This window comes from Pseudorca crassidens, chromosome 21 (assembly GCF_039906515.1).
Source record: "Pseudorca crassidens isolate mPseCra1 chromosome 21, mPseCra1.hap1, whole genome shotgun sequence".
Taxonomy (NCBI): domain Eukaryota; kingdom Metazoa; phylum Chordata; class Mammalia; order Artiodactyla; family Delphinidae; genus Pseudorca; species Pseudorca crassidens.
The window spans coordinates 14353242-14368967 of NC_090316.1; the positions used below are offsets into that span (position 1 = coordinate 14353242).

At 41.6% G+C, this 15726-nt stretch overlaps 1 protein-coding gene across 1 annotated transcript in view; it reads left to right on the plus strand.

Annotated features, from left to right (window-relative positions):
- Positions 1–14187: 14187 nt before the first annotated feature.
- Positions 14188–15726, plus strand: part of PPP2CB (protein phosphatase 2 catalytic subunit beta) — a 30512-nt gene continuing 28973 nt past the window's right edge. The window contains exon 1 of the mRNA XM_067721583.1: positions 14188–14345. Coding sequence (XP_067577684.1) covers positions 14244–14345 — 102 coding nt within the window. The 5' untranslated portion in view covers positions 14188–14243. The remainder of the gene's footprint in view (positions 14346–15726) is intronic.

Sequence of the window (15726 nt, forward strand, 5' to 3'; positions counted from 1 at the left end):
AAGTCAATTTCTGGCATCTAAAATACCAAAATAATTTCCATGCAGTTATTGTAGCGACTCTGTACTAGGCTATTTTTCAGTACCTACCTAGCCTTCAGAAACATTAACAATATTGTGAAATTTATTTTTTTTGAAAAGTTGCTATCACAGCTATTACAGTTATATAAGATTTTATTTGGGATTATTCTAATGGAATAAGGAGAGTAAATGTAACATTTAATATGATTAAGGGTAAGCAATAGTAGTAAAATCTTCAAAACAAGATTTTTGTCTCATATTTTTTGATGCATTGTTTATGATAGTGTCATGCCATTTGACTTAGATTAAAGTAGGATTTTTTTTTACTTAGACTAATCATTAAACCAATAATTTTATAATTCCTGACACTTTATGTAATTTACCATTCTGTGTCTAATGTGACAAATTCCTTTAACTTCAATATTTTCTTTTTTTTTTTTTTTTTTTTTTTTTTTGCTGTACGTGGGCCTCTCACTGTTGGGGCCCCTCCCGTTGCGGAGCACAGGCTCTAGATGCGCAGGCCCAGCGGCCATGGCTCACGGGCCCAGCTGCTCCGCGGCATGTGGGATCTTCCCGGACTGGGACACGAAGCCATGTCCCCTGCATCGGCAGGCTGACTCTCAACCACTGTGCCACCAGGGAAGCCCAATATTTTCTAATTTTTACTTGCAAAATATATTTTAATAGGGAACTAGGTTTACATATTTCCAGTGTTTGTCCTTGAGTAGAGTTTTTTTTTAAATATTTATGTTTGAAGCAATTTTAGATCATTATATTGAAATTAAAGCACTTTTAACACCTTTTTCCACAGGGGCGCTTTCCACAAGATTATTTCTTTTGTATTTGTATTTTACAATTTAAAAGCTTCTTTTAGTGATTTTATAGCAGATAATAGGGAATTATGTCTTTAGCTTATGCCATTAGTTTAGTTGTATTTCAGTAATTTAAATAATGCAGCACAAATACAAGTTTTTTAATGCTGTGATCATAGATTTTTTTTCCTTTTCAACATTCCACGAAAGTAAAAAGTGTTTGAGGCTTCCCTGGTGGCGCAGCGGTTGAGAATCTGCCTGCTAATGCAGGGGACACGGGTTCGAGCCCTGGTCTGGGAGGATCCCACATGCCGCGGAGCAGCTAGGCCCATGAGCCACAACTACTGAGCCTGCGCGTCTGGAGCCTGTGCTCCACAACAAGAGAGGCCGCGATAGTGAGAGGCCCGTGCACCACGATGAAGAGTGGCCTCTGCTTGCCGCAACTAGAGAAAGCCCTTGCACAGAAATGAAGACCCAACACGGCAAAAATAAATAAATTAATTTAAAAAAACAAAAAGAAAAAAGTAAAAAGTGTCAGTAATAATCATCGTTAAACAACAGGGCTATAGTGTGTAACCGTGGTCTTCAGCAACCTCTCTGCCCACCAGCAACCATTCCTGGTTTCTGTAAGATCCAAGTCAGAAAGATCCCTCACAACTGATAGACTCTCAAGTGCTAGTGGGCCCTAAAATGTGATAAGAGATTTACATTGGCTAAATCTAGACAGCTAGATAGCAAAGCTTCAGTGTTTTCGCAGCCTTTTTGTGTTAGCAAACTTTTTATGTTATCTAGTACAGGCATCCAAAGAGAGTGTGATTCAGCTGCATTTATTATAGAGTAGCTAATTTTTCAATTTAGAAAAACACTAAGATCCCCCAGGATAAGCCTCATTAATCACATTAACCAAATAGGATGGAGTCCAGAGTACTTTAGGGTTCTTCTCTAACAAACAGATCTTAAAAGGGGAAAGTCAAGCAAAGAACTGCAACTGAACAAAACAGGAATTAGAAAAAATACTACAGAATTAAAGCAGTATCAAAATAACATATTTTTTGGTCCAGATAGTTGTTTTATTTGGAAATATTCTGTAAAAATCAGAACTCCTGAACAGGTATTAAAGCAGTAATAGCAACTGTTATTCAAAGAATGACTTTGCCTCAGCCATTTGTTTTATGTTTGGTTATGGAAAGATATTACGGGTTTAGTATTAACAATGTTTCTATTAGGTAAACCGAAAGTTAAATATTCTAATTAAGGATGCTTGCTTTAAACAACTTGCAGATTCTGTTGATATTGTCTTTGTGATGTTTTTATTTCCTGAGTTTTATTTTCTTGAAAGAAAGATAATGGGGGAAAAACCTTGTAAATATTTAGTTACATTTTAAAATCTGTACTTTGAAATGGAACATGGGAAAACGGAGTGTTTTTTCCCCTCAAGTATGTGTCTTGGTCCTAAAAATTAAAAAAAAGAACAAATTAAAATTTGAGTGAACGTTATTTTTAAAAATACCTGCTTGTCTGTAAATATTGTTTTGGAACTTGAAGAATTATCTGAATAAGCTGAATTCCTTCTAGTCCTTCTAGTTTCAGGGTTCTTTTTTCTCCCTTTGTGTTTCTTGACTAATGAGCAAATATACGGATAACCTTTTGTTTATACGTATACTCATTATAAGAAAAAGAGTCCACAAAGAACTGAATTTGATTAAATAAACTGCTGGGACACTCCATCCACTCCAGCTGCTTCCACCTTCATCTCCTTCCTTCCTTTCCCCTGACTCTGACAAGCTTCATTTCTCCCCGGAGTTTCATAGGACAAGCCAAAGTTCTTGCCCTCATGCCGTTCTCATTCCAGTCAAGAGAGACAAGGAATAAATATGTAAGTACAGTAGTTTATTTCACATCGTGAGAAGTGACATACACAAAACAAAGCGAAGTAATAGAGAATTACTGGATGATCCGTAAGCTGAGATGTTCAGGGGAGCCTCTTTGATAAGGTAATCAAACTAACTTTCATATTCATATATTTTAGTTACATCAGTCTGCCTTCTGTTAATATGCATAATGTAAAAGTGCCTCTAAAATTTGGGTTCTGAATCTAGCCAAATGTAAGGCTGTACTTCCATTTCCCCAATGAGAAGATTCCTCAAAACAAGTTTTTTGGTAAGCTGAAATATATAAACTGTTAGAGAGATAAATGAAATGTTTAAATTTCAATTGTATGTTATATAAAAATACTTTAAATTCTTTTTTTTTTTAACACATAGAACAGTTTCATTCGGTGTCCTCTCATGCATCTTTGACATCATCAGAGCTTTTTGGAGCCCTATGACAGAGTTTTCCAAAGCATATCATCCTCACTTCTAAATTCTTCGAGATGTATGATTTTTAAACCTGTGAACATATCTAAAATTACTTTTGGTTGAAGTCATTTCGAGCTAATTTCCTCCCCAAAGACCTTCCTTAAAGTAATGGGCTTAAGTCTTCAAAATAGAGTAAGGCTCCATATTCTTTTTAATGGGAGTAATTTTAGGAGAAAAATTAACTTACATTCAGGTATATGTGGTATTTTAAAGCTATTAAAATTTTTTACAGGCATAGTTTGATTTCAATTCATACAATGTTGACATTGCTTGAGTACCATGATAAACTCCCAATTATCTGTGCAGTTTGAAAAAAAGGATTGTGGAGGAAGAAAATTAAGTTATTCTTAGAAGACAAGCATTCTTTAAACTAGATCTGATGGATACAATTCTAGGGGCAGTGACTGCAAATTCTTTTTTTTTTTGGCTGCGTTGGGTCTTCATTGCTGCGCACAGGCTTTCTCTAGTTGCAGCCAGTGAGGGCCACTCTGTTGCAGCGCGGGCTTCTCATTGCGGTTGCTTCTCTTGTTCCGGAGCACAGGCTGTAGGCTCACAGGCTGAGTAGTTGTGACTTGCGGGCTTAGTTGCTCCACAGCATGTGAGATCCTCCCGGACCAGGGCTCAAACCCATGTTCCCTGCATTGGCAGGCGGATTCTTAACCACTGCGCCACCAGGGAAGCCCCAAGTAACTGCAAATTCTTAGTTAGCAGTGCTAATGAAGAGAAACTGAGAAGTTAAGTGGTCATTGATTAGTAATGCCATGTGGGAATAAGATTTAAAAGAACTCATTAGAGAGAGATTAAGAGAGGAACGTTTTGTGAGGATATAAATTTTACTCATTTCTTGGGGTGAAAGATCTGCTGTCTGTTTTTACTGTTACCATCTTGTTTCTGAATCTTTTAACCGTTAAAAGAATCCCTCTGGTATTTGTAAGAAGTCTCCTTTGAAATATCCTGTGGAACCCTTAAATCTCAAAATACACTGCATTCTAATTTGTTGTCACAGGAAACTCCATTTATCTTAGGATTTGTAATTCCTTTCATTTTTAAAGTCTATTTTCCTTTGTTAGGTAAGAATAATTTAGAGCTATGACAGATTTTTTTTTTTTTTTGGTCACACCATGCAGCTAATGGGATTTTCGTTGCCCGACTAGGGATCAAACCCAGGCCCTTGGCAGTGAGAGCGCAGAGTCCTAACCACTGGACCACCAGGGGATTCCTTCATTTCTTTTTTTTAAATGTGAGAATCTATGTTTTGAGAAATCTGGTCTAGTTAATTGAGCATGGTTAATTAAAGATTGTATTCACTCAGCAATTACTGAACATATGATTTGATTTGTGCTAAAGGTATGCTATTCTGCTTGTGTGTGTATCAACTAATCTTTATATCAGCTCCATAAAGGAAAACGTTAATTCCTTATTTTATGAATGCATTCATTCAGAAGGCCCTTCAAGATATTTTGCACCTCAAGTCATGAACATCAGTTAATATTTCCAGTATTGTTGGTTTGAAAAGAATATAAGATTTGTCTTAATCTCTCTCCTTTGACATGTTATTTGCTTTTTAAATTCCAGCCATCAACTTGTGAACCTGATACATAATCCCTTCTTTTAAATTTTGAATATAGAATGTGCAAAGAGCAATACAGTAATTTGAGATTTTTCACATTTGGTTAAGAAACAATTTCTCTTTGTGCATACAAATAATTCTAGTCCCTTGGCTAAGATTATTTTAGTTATATTGAGAAGTGAATGTATTTTTTCTATTGGGAGTTACGCTAAATCAAGTAACTAATGACTCCTAATCCACTGATTCTCAACCAGGGTGTTTTACAACTGCATCTGAATATTAATGAAAAGGACAATTTTCTCAAAATTGACTGTGCTCCCACTTTCTTCAAATGGTATCCTGAAGCTTATCCTCCAGTAACCTTTGGTGAAAGGCAGGCTCTCTACCTTCCATTCCTCCTTCCTTATTTTCAAAACTATCTCAAGACCATTAATTTCTGTGACAGTTTCTAGAGATACACCCACCCTCTTAGCCTTTCTTACAGGTCAACCGTAAAAAAAATGTTTCAGATATGCCATCTATTGAAAAATGCACGCATAGAACCTGCTGAGTCAGCTAGGTTACTTTTGTGGTCTTCCACCAATTTTTCAGGGTAAAATATTAGGTCAGACTAAAAACTAATTTTCTTACCCTGCTTTCTGGGTTCTTGACCCAGGAACCTGCAATAATGAAAAAATTTTTCCTATAACCGTCTACTGGTATCCATCAAATACGAAAGTAAAAATAATCTGTTAATGAATGACATTTCATCATGAATGTTTCTTTTGGATACAAGTCAGAGTCAAAAAAATCCAAAGAAAGATTTGAGGGTGAGAATGACAATAGTTTGTTTACTTTCATAAAGTCAAAAGTGAAAATCCATTCCATTCAATGTAGATACAGTACCAAGTTACGAACAACCAGTTTTTATGGAGCACATTCTGTTGTTGCTGGGCTTAGCTGTATGATTGGACGTTTGGAATTGAAAAATCAGTGAGACATTTCTCGCTTGGAAGGTCTGTGTAGAGTGAGAGAGGCATGCAAGAAACCAACTGTGAAAATAAAGTGAGGTGTGATAGATGCTAGTGCTTGGTGTACAGGTCTTAAGAGGATTACCATATAATTAATCATATAATGAATCCGACTGGATTTAGGAACGCTTTTTATGAGTAAGACAACCCTAAGGTGAGTCTTGAAAATCTGTTTGAGTTATACATGCTGGAAAGGTGAGAATAAGGTCTTTAGATGGAGGAAACACATACGAGAATATAACATAAAGCATTCTACTGATATGGCATTTGTGGGTGTAGGTATCATGGGGAAGTGAGAGGGACATACAGCACACCCCCCTCCCATGGGATGTAGAGACCACATTTTTATTCATTCATTCCTGATGGACATTTGAGTTGCTTCCACCTTTTGGCTATTGTGAATAATGCTGTTGTGAATATTGGTGCACAAATATCTTTTCAAGACCCTGCTTTGATATATTCCTTGATATGTTTTCAGCCAGTTTAATATTGGAAATAATATTTATGTCCCCCAAGCTTTTTTTTGTTTTTGTTTTTGTTTGTTTTTTTGCGGTCCGCGGGCCTCTCACTGCTGTGGCCCCTCCCGTTGCGGAGCACAGGCTCCGGACGCGCAGGCTCAGCGGCCATGGCTCACGGGCCCAGCCGCTCCGCGGCATGTGGGATCCTCCCGGACCGGGTCACGAACCCGTGTCCTCTGCATCGGCAGGCAGACTCTCAACCACTGCGCCACCAGGGAAGCCCTATGTCCCCCAAGCTTGATGTAACATTTTAACAACGTGATGTATAGGAAAAGTCTTGGTCGAAATACATAGAATATTACATTAGGATCACATACTTTTTTTGTTTTTTTTTGGCCACACAGCATGCAGGATCTTAGTTCTCTGACCAGGGATTGAACCTTGCGTCCCCTGCAGTGGAAGTGCAGAGTCTTAACCACTGGAGCGCCAGGGAAATCCTCACATTTTTAAAAGTGCTCCGAGTGTCAAAAACAGGATAGGTGTCTTGATATCACAGTTAATACTCAATGTGAACCTTTCTCAACTACTGTATAGTTGTCCGAAAGGCTTTTTCACCACATTTAAAGTTTCATGTGTAGCCCTTGGTTTGCATGGTGTGTTATGTGTCCCATACCAGATGAGAACACGTTAAAGAAAATTGTGGAGAAAGAAGCAAAGCAAGTAAGACAGTGATTATGATAGACAAGAAGATGCTACTATAATCAAAGCTAATGTTTTTTAAAACCACATTGTTTGGTGAACAGAACGCTATATTTTAAGCATTTTAGATTCAAACATGATAGCTTGTTATTTATACACATACTAAATACAGTAATAATCACCATTTAGTGAAAGAAGTTAGAAACAATGAAATGTACAGAACTATAAGAATATATTTATATGAATATTAAGTACATAATACTATATATTTTACATGGATAATTTAAGTATATATACCAAAAACATTAGAGGATACGTTTCAAGGAAGAGAAATGAAACTGTGTATCAGGGATGAGAGGGGAAAACGAGTTTTTGCACAGACATGTTCACAATGTGCCATAAAATGAAAGGATTAATTATACTTGTGCATCTGAGGCTCAAAAGAAAGTGGAGAGTTAATTTCCATAGCAAACTATGAAAGAATATAAATTATATCCATGCATTTAAAAAATTGTCATGTAACTATGGCAACTTAAAATTTATCTTTTAAAGTGTTAAGGTGACAATAAGTTAAATATAGTTGTAACGAAGACTGTAAATGTCATAAGTTCAGCTGTCAAAAGATGTGTTAAAAACTGTTTAATAGTTTTTTAAATTACAAAAGACATTTTAAAACTTAGTGTGTTGCACTATTCTACACTGAGTGCTTGTAATTCAGTTAAATTCTGACACTACATGGAGTTAGCACAGAGCCCACAAGAGAAGTGCAAAGGCCTACACAAGACTGTCCCCACTTGAGGCTCCAGCCACAAGCCTCAGGTGTACCCTAACTAGGCTATAAATTTGGGGGTTCCCACAACCCTTGCAGGTTCAGTAATTTGCTTGAACAACTCACAGGATTCACTGAGACATTATACTTAGAATTACAGTTTTACTATAAAAGATACAGGTCAGGAGCAACCAAACTGAGAAATATTCTTTAGGAGTGGAGGAATATGCAGAGGTTCTACGCCCTCTCCTGTGGGATCCAGGCATTTCACCCCACCACCACATCAATGTGTTCACCAACTTGCAAGCTCCACAGAGCTGGGGTGACCAGAGTTTTTACTGGAGTTTCGTTAGAAGCATGTGTAATTAAATCCTTGATGACATGGATGAGTTCCATCTCCAGCCCTATCCCCTCACCTGACGTCAGGCTGGCCCAAAGTTGGCTGACCAAGTCACAGGGTTGGTCTTTCTGGTGACCAGCCCCGATCCTGAGTCACCTACCTCATCAGTGTAACAAAGATACTCCTCTCACTCTGAAATTCCAAGGGTTTTGGAAGCTCTGTGCCAGAAACCAGGGTCAAAGACCAGATATATTCTTTATTACTACCACTGTTGCTTATAAAAGATATAAGTGGAATTTAAATCTTATACTCTAACATTGGACAAAGATTTACCAATTGCCCTGTAGAAAAGAAGACTGGTGATAATACCGATAAGCAGGGACTTCCCTGGTGGCACGGTGGTTAAGAATCCGCCTGCCAGTGCAGGGGACACAGGTTCATTCCCTGGTCCGGGAAGATCCCACATGCCGCGAAGCATCTAAGCCCATGTGCCACAGCTACTGCGCCTGCGCTCTAGAGCCCGCGAGCCACAACTACTGAAATGGCAATTATTGTTTAAATGGCTACCAAGTTGCTGTTTGGGATGATGAAGAAGTCCTGGAAATAGTAGCGGTGAGGGTTGCTCAACATTGTGAATGTTCCTAATGCTGTTGAATCATATGCTTAAAAATGGTTAAAATGTAAATATTTTACCACAACATAAAAGTTGCCCAAATAAATTGTATTGCAAGGGAATTTTAGTATAAAATGTACAGTAAATTCTATATGTCATTTGTGTATGTCTATAAAATACATAATAAGATATCCATGTAATCTTGGGGCAGAGGAGACTTTTTAAACAGCCTTAAGCAAAGTTATTGACAGGATGGGTGGCAGAGTATTACAGAACTTGGAGACCATCGGCTCTGACTACCTGGCTTCATTTCCCAGCTCCAAATGAATGAACTTGGGCGAGTCACTTATTTTCTCTACCTCAGTATCCTCAGTTAATTAATTGAAACTATAATAATAGCACCTACTTCATAGGGTTGTAGTGAAGCGAATAATCGAGGCAATAATCTAAGTACTTAGAATACTGCCTGACAATAAATACTCTTGTTAGATTTCCAAAAAAATAAACTAGTGTGAATTTAGTCCAGAATGAGAAAACCTGGGGCTAGAGTGGAAAGAATCTGGTGAAGGTTTGAGAAGAACTGGGTGCTAAGGACAAAACAGCTGGAAACTGAGGCCACGAGGCCAAGAGCCAAGGCCTGAGGTGAACCAGCAGGGAGCCTGACTGAACAGGATGGCAGGCAGATGAGTGAGCTGGCTGAGGCTGGATTCATATAGACATGCTGCTGTAGGGACTCTGCACCTTGAAACAGCAGTGAGGTGGGGGAACTGACACTCTCATTCTGAGCCACAGCTCTTGCTGGAGTGGCACTGGGTTAAGGCTACCAGAGATATAGAAGCAAGCTTTCTAGAGGAAAGCCTCCCAAGGAAGGCAAATGGTACTTCCACCAGATCTGTTCAAGCCACTATGAGTAAGGTCAGCAGAAGCAAGAGAAACATCTTTAGTCACTTAAGAACTGGTAGTGTTGGCATTGTCAGACACACAATATAGAATAGCTAGATATTGGGTGAACAAAAGGGGGAAGTGGGTCAAAAGGTACAAACTTCCAGTTATAGAATAATTAAATCCTGGAGATATATAGCATAGTGACTATAGTTACTTACACTATACTGCATATTTGAAAGTTGCTAAGAGTAGTTCTTAAAAGTTCTCGTTACAAGAAAAAAATTTTGTAGATTCATGTGGTGATAGATGTTAACTAGACTTGTAATCAAGCAGGACCCTATGGGGCCTTCCTGGGACAGACCCCTCCCCCTTGTCCTCTGCTTTACCTCCTCTCTGAAGTACCTAGATAGCAGTATCTGATGCACATTTCCCAAGTTGTTTTACAGGTGCTAAAACCCCACCACATGGAAGAAGTTAACTACCTGATGACCATGAGAACATAGCCCCAAACCTACTGGAGTCTGAGTATTGATTGATAATGTTAACCCTTGTGACACAACCCTGTTACCTCACCATCAACCAGTCAGAGTACTGTGCACGAGCTGATCACATACCCTGCAACTCCCCTTCCTCACCTGGCCTTTAAAAAATGCCTCCCTGGCGAATTCCCTGGTGGTCCAGTGGTTAGGACTCTGTGCTTCCACTGCAAGGGGCATGGGTTCGATCCCTGGTCAGGAACTAAGATCCCGTATGGCAAAAAAAAAAAAAAAAAAGCCTCCCTGAAACCGATCAGAGAGTTTACGTGTGCTGAGCACTAGCTGCCTGGACTCCTTGCTTGGCCCGGCTGTAAACACTGCACACACCTTCCTTCACCACAACCTGGTGTCGGTAGGTTGGCTTTATAGCGTGTGGGTGAGAGGACCCAAATTTGGTTGGGTAACAGACTTGTAGTGATCATGCCACAATATATACAAGTATCAAATCATGTTGTACACCTGAAACAATATAATGTTCTATGCTAATTATACCTTAATTTAAAAAAATAGCCAGGTATAAAATGTGTAAAGATAAAGAACTCCACTGTGCTAGGGAATTTGAACCAAGCCTCCTGAGGGCAACCACAAAAAAGGACAAAATATTGAACATCACATCTGCACTGATTCCTTTATCTTCAGATAATTCCATCTCGTAATTCCCTGGTGGTCCAGTGGTTAGGACTCCTTGCTCTCACTGCCGGGGCCCGGGTTCAATCTCTGGTCCAGAACTAAAATCCCGCAAGCTGCTCAGTGCAGCCAAAAGAAAAAAAAATTATTTTTTGATACTTTTGAAAAGGTTTTTTTTTAGAACCATGTTTCTTGAGCAGTAGGGTGAGAACACCTACTATGATCTTTTTATTAACAGTGATTTGTAGTTTTTAAATTCAAAGAAAGCATTTCCAAATTGACCGTCTTTTTAAATCTCATCATTATTGATTGAGTTTCTGATGCAGAGTTCCATATATCAATTTCTTTTTTTTTAGATAAATAGGCTTTTTTTAAAAAAAATAAATTTATTTATTTATTTATGGCTGCGTTGGGTTTTCGTTGCTGTGCGCGGGCTTTCTCTAGTTGTGGCGAGCAGGGGCTACTCTTCGTTGTGGTGCATGGGCTTCTCATTGCGGTGGCTTCCCTTGTTGGGGAGCAAGGGCTCTAGGCGCGTGGGCTTCAGTAGTTGTGGCACGTGGGCTCAGTAGTTGTGGCTCGCGGGCTCTAGAGCTCAGGCTCAGTAGTTGTGGTGTAAGGGCTTAGTTGCTCCACGGCATGTGAGAACTTCCCGGACCAGGGCTTGAACCCGTGTCCCCTGCATTGGCAGGCGGATTCTTAACCACTGCGCCACCAGGGAAGTCCCTCAATGTTTACATATTTTAAAATAACCCAGACAATTGTGTAGGAACAAAATCTAAAATGTAATTTTAAGGCAAAGGGTTGTTTGCTGGAATTAATTATTTAAGAATTCTGTGACCAGAAGGGAATAGGTAAACAAAACAAAAATACAAACACTTCTGGTTGTCTCTTTGAAAACAAAGAAATTTAGATCTGGTCTGCAAACCTAAGATTAAATGCAGCGTTGCATGACAAACGATTAGCAAGGATTGGAGAATAATGGTTATGTTCCACAGCAGAAGACACACCACATATACATATACAACAGAAGCAAAGAGTGAAGAAAGAAAGATTTTAAGAATTATAGTTTTTATCTTTAATTAAGATGGCTTCATAACCAAAATACTGAAAACTGATATTATAATCACCAAGAAACCTCCAGCTTTCCGTACTCCCGTCCAGACTGCAGAGGTCACGTAACACAAATGACAAGAGTGGAAGTCAGACAGACTTGGGCATTAATCCTTAGTCCACCAGTTACTATCTGTGTGACGCGAACGCATTTTTAAACCTCTATGTTTCTGTTTCCTCATCTGTAAAATGGAGGGTAACAACAGCCGTGGGTCATAGGATTATTGAAGTACTAAATACATTCGAAACACTTAGCAGATAAGAAGCACTCAAAAGCATTCTTACTTGCTCTACAGCATAACCTGACTAAACATTTCAGCAGCCCTGTTCTCGCAAACTCACCTACTCCCAGCTCTAAGAGCGTTCTTGCACATTAATCCCAAACACATTTGCTTCTATGTCAAGGACCTCCCTCCCTAAACACTATTCGTAGTTCCCATTTCTCCTCAAGGTATACTTTCTGTTCTCAGTCCATCCTCTGTAGGAACTCCAGAAATACCATTCTTCCTCTCATTCTCATTCTGAGCTTTCCAGATTTACCTGAGATGCAGCCTCCTTTCAACATTTACAGACTAACCGCCTCAGAGACTGCAAATCTGTTGCAATCATGCAGGTTCCCCTTCTGTTCAGTACTGTTTCACCATCTTTTCATGTCCTGTCCTTCAGTTGGTTTGCTGCTATTTACAAGTCACTTGAGAACAGGAGCTCTTTCAACCTTGTTTCCCACCATATGACTTACTTCTGTTGCTAGGAGTATTTATAGCTTTCCAAACTGACCATGGTCTTTCACACATTTGTCCTCTGCCACTCTCCAAAAAAAAGTTTCTTTCCTCTTCTCCAGGCAACTTCAAGGTTTTGCCTGGGGAGAAGGTTCAAAATTCAGTTCGAGGGCTTCCCTGGTGGCGCAGTGGTTGAGAGTCCGCCTGCCGATGCAGGGGACACGGGTTCGTGCCCCGGTCCGGGAAGATCCCACATGCCGCGGAGCGGCTAGGCCCGTGAGCCATGGCCGCTGAGCTTGCGCGTCCGGAGCCTGTGCTCCGCAACGGGAAAGGCCACAACAGTGAGAGGCCCGCGTACCGCAAAAAAAAAAAAAAAAAAATTCAGTTCGAATGCCACCTTTCTAAAGCTTTCGGTAGCTGTTGCCTAGGAAGGATTAGGCAACGAACACGGCTCCCATACTGTACTATTGGATAAGCACTTGTAGAATTTAATCATCACAACTTAAAAGATAGGCCTCGCCGCGCCCTTTTAACAAATGAGGAATCTGAGGCTGGGGGCGATCCGGCGATTGTCCGAGGACATGGCTAGGAGGCTGGGAATGCCAAGAGGGAGTCCTTGCCTTCTGATACAGGACGTTGCCTGCCACTTGGGTTCAGGCAACATCCTGATAGAGGAAGTATGCTTGGTTAGCACCTGCGCTCCAAGGGACCTGGCAGTTAGCAGTTGCTCGTTAAATGTTCGTTGAATGAACAAATCATCAGAATTCAGTAAACACTGCATAAACGCGGTGAAGAATGCCGGCGTTGGAAGGGACACATTGATGCCACAGAGCAATCGGCTCGTCTTTCTGATGCTGAAAGGGAGGATTCGAGATGTCAGTGCTGCACAGCTAGCTAATGACAGAGCTAAGACCGGAAAGAATTTATTTATTTATTTATTTATTTAATAGATACGGAATGCCTGCTATAGGAGAGTGCTAGACTCTCGGGTCTATGTGGTCGAGGAGAGACACAAGCTTACCAATTCCCTCCTCAGAGCGCTAAAAAAAAAAAAAATGAGAGAGAGAGAAAAGAGAAAGCACTGCAAGAGAGTAAGGTGGGGACAGAATTCCCAGAGAAAAGGATGTGAAGGAAGAACCTGGAGCGCTTGGTCCGGACCCGAAGTGAAAAAGAATGATACAAAGTGGAAGAGCGAGAAAGCGGCGCGACCCTTGGCCCCTCGGCCCGTTTCTCCGCCGAGCCACACGGGGCCGCTGCATCCCTCCCCGCGTCTCGGGCCCCGGCGGCGCCGCCTGCTCGCCTTTTCCCGGCGGAAATGCCCGGGCGATGACGGACACCCGGAGGGAGGGGAGAGAAAGAGCGAGAGACAAGGGGCAAGGGAACGGGGAGCGGCCGGCGGGCGGGAGGCGGCGGCGGCAGGTGCCCATCGTCCGGCGGGAGCTGCGCGGAAGCCCCGCACCTCCCCGCGCCCTTCACCGACTCCTGGGGCGCGCGGCCCAACGGGCCAGGGCGGGCAGGGGTCTCCCGGAGGCCGTGCGCCCGGAGCCGCCCGCGGGGCTTGGGCGGGGCGCGGGGTCGCGCTCCCCGGCTCCTTCCTCTCCCGCTGGGAGCTGGCGGCGGCGGCGGCGGCGCCGGGCGAGGGGAGCGGCGCCCGGGGCTGGGGCGCGCGGGGGCGGGGAGGGGGGCGGGAGGCAGCGGGGGAGGGGCTCGGGCCACCATGGACGACAAGGCGTTCACCAAGGAGCTGGACCAGTGGGTCGAGCAGCTGAACGAGTGTAAACAACTGAACGAGAACCAGGTGCGGACGCTGTGCGAAAAGGTAAGAGAGAAAAGGGGCGAGATGCGGGCAGGGACCCCGTTCCTCCTCCTCCTCCTCCTCCTCTTTCTGCCCTCCCCTCACCCCCTCCCGGAATGCCTGCCCTGTGTCCGGCGCGCCGGTCCGGGGACCCGCAGGGCTGCGTCTCCGGTTTGGGCATCCTTCCCCGGGTGGGGTCGGGCCCTTCCAGGACCCCCGGGAACCCAGCCCACGATCCGGACCGGACGCTCCCGGTCCTGGCCTGTGGGGTCCGGGGTAGGTGGGCGGGGGCATTGTGGCACCCGGAATCCACGCCCTGAGTGTGATTGGGGTCGCCAACGCTATTGTGGGGGAATTGCTGACACCCCAGCATTTCCTGTGCGGACTAGCCATCCCGGCGCTTTAGCTGGCCGGCAGATGAATCTCGTGCGGTCTCGAAATTGAAAATGCACCGAAAACGAACCTGGGTGTTGTGACTATCAACGCGCTCTGAAATACACCCAGGCTTTTTCTCAGGTGACTCGGGCCCATCAAAAATCAGTAAATTGGTATGCGTGAAGCATTTGTTTGTAGAGAGGTGGGTGTGATGACAGACTGTGATTTTTAAAATAGAACTTGACTTTAGTTGAGACAGATGGTGACTGGTCTGCACGTTGAGAGGCTCTTTGGAAGCAAAAAATTGTTGATTTTCAGAAACAAGACGGCAAGTCTTAAGTTTGGCAACAGTGCTTGCCTGAAATGTTTAATGGGGTATGTGTTTTTCGTGCAGGTTAGCACTTTTCAGAAAGTTATTACTATTATATGTAAGTTTTTTTTTCATTTCCAGAAAGTAATAAAATATGCAGGTGGTTTACTGTTTACAGTTGCTGTTGATAGTGTGATCTAACTTTCTGAATTCTGTGTGCATTGTTTTCTTAACCACTGTAATTATTTCGGACTTTCCATCTTTTCTCATTCATCTTTTATGTAGTTTGGACTAAATAATTTTTATGTAAGAAGGTTCCATGTGAAGGAGTAACGAAGTTATTTATTTTTTAATGTTTTTGGATTTGGGGGGAGGGGGTTTAAGCCAAAATCCGTAAGACTTTCTTCATAATTGTGTTTGGAAGTCAGGATGCCTCAGAAAAGCACTAAAGAAAGAAAGATTTTGTCATTATTATTTATAGGTTACCCTTAAAATTAAGCATCTTAGGAATGGAGGAGTAATAGCTAATATTAAGTAGTTAGAATAGTGTTTTTTAACTACGTGTAATGTTGCTTAGGGTCTTTATGTATTAAATAACTTTTTGTGAAGTATAGTTAATTTACAATGTGTTAGTTTCAAGTATACAACAGAGTGATTCAGTTTTTTTGAATTTTATTTTATTTTTTTATACAGCAGGTTCTTATTAGTCATCCATTTTAT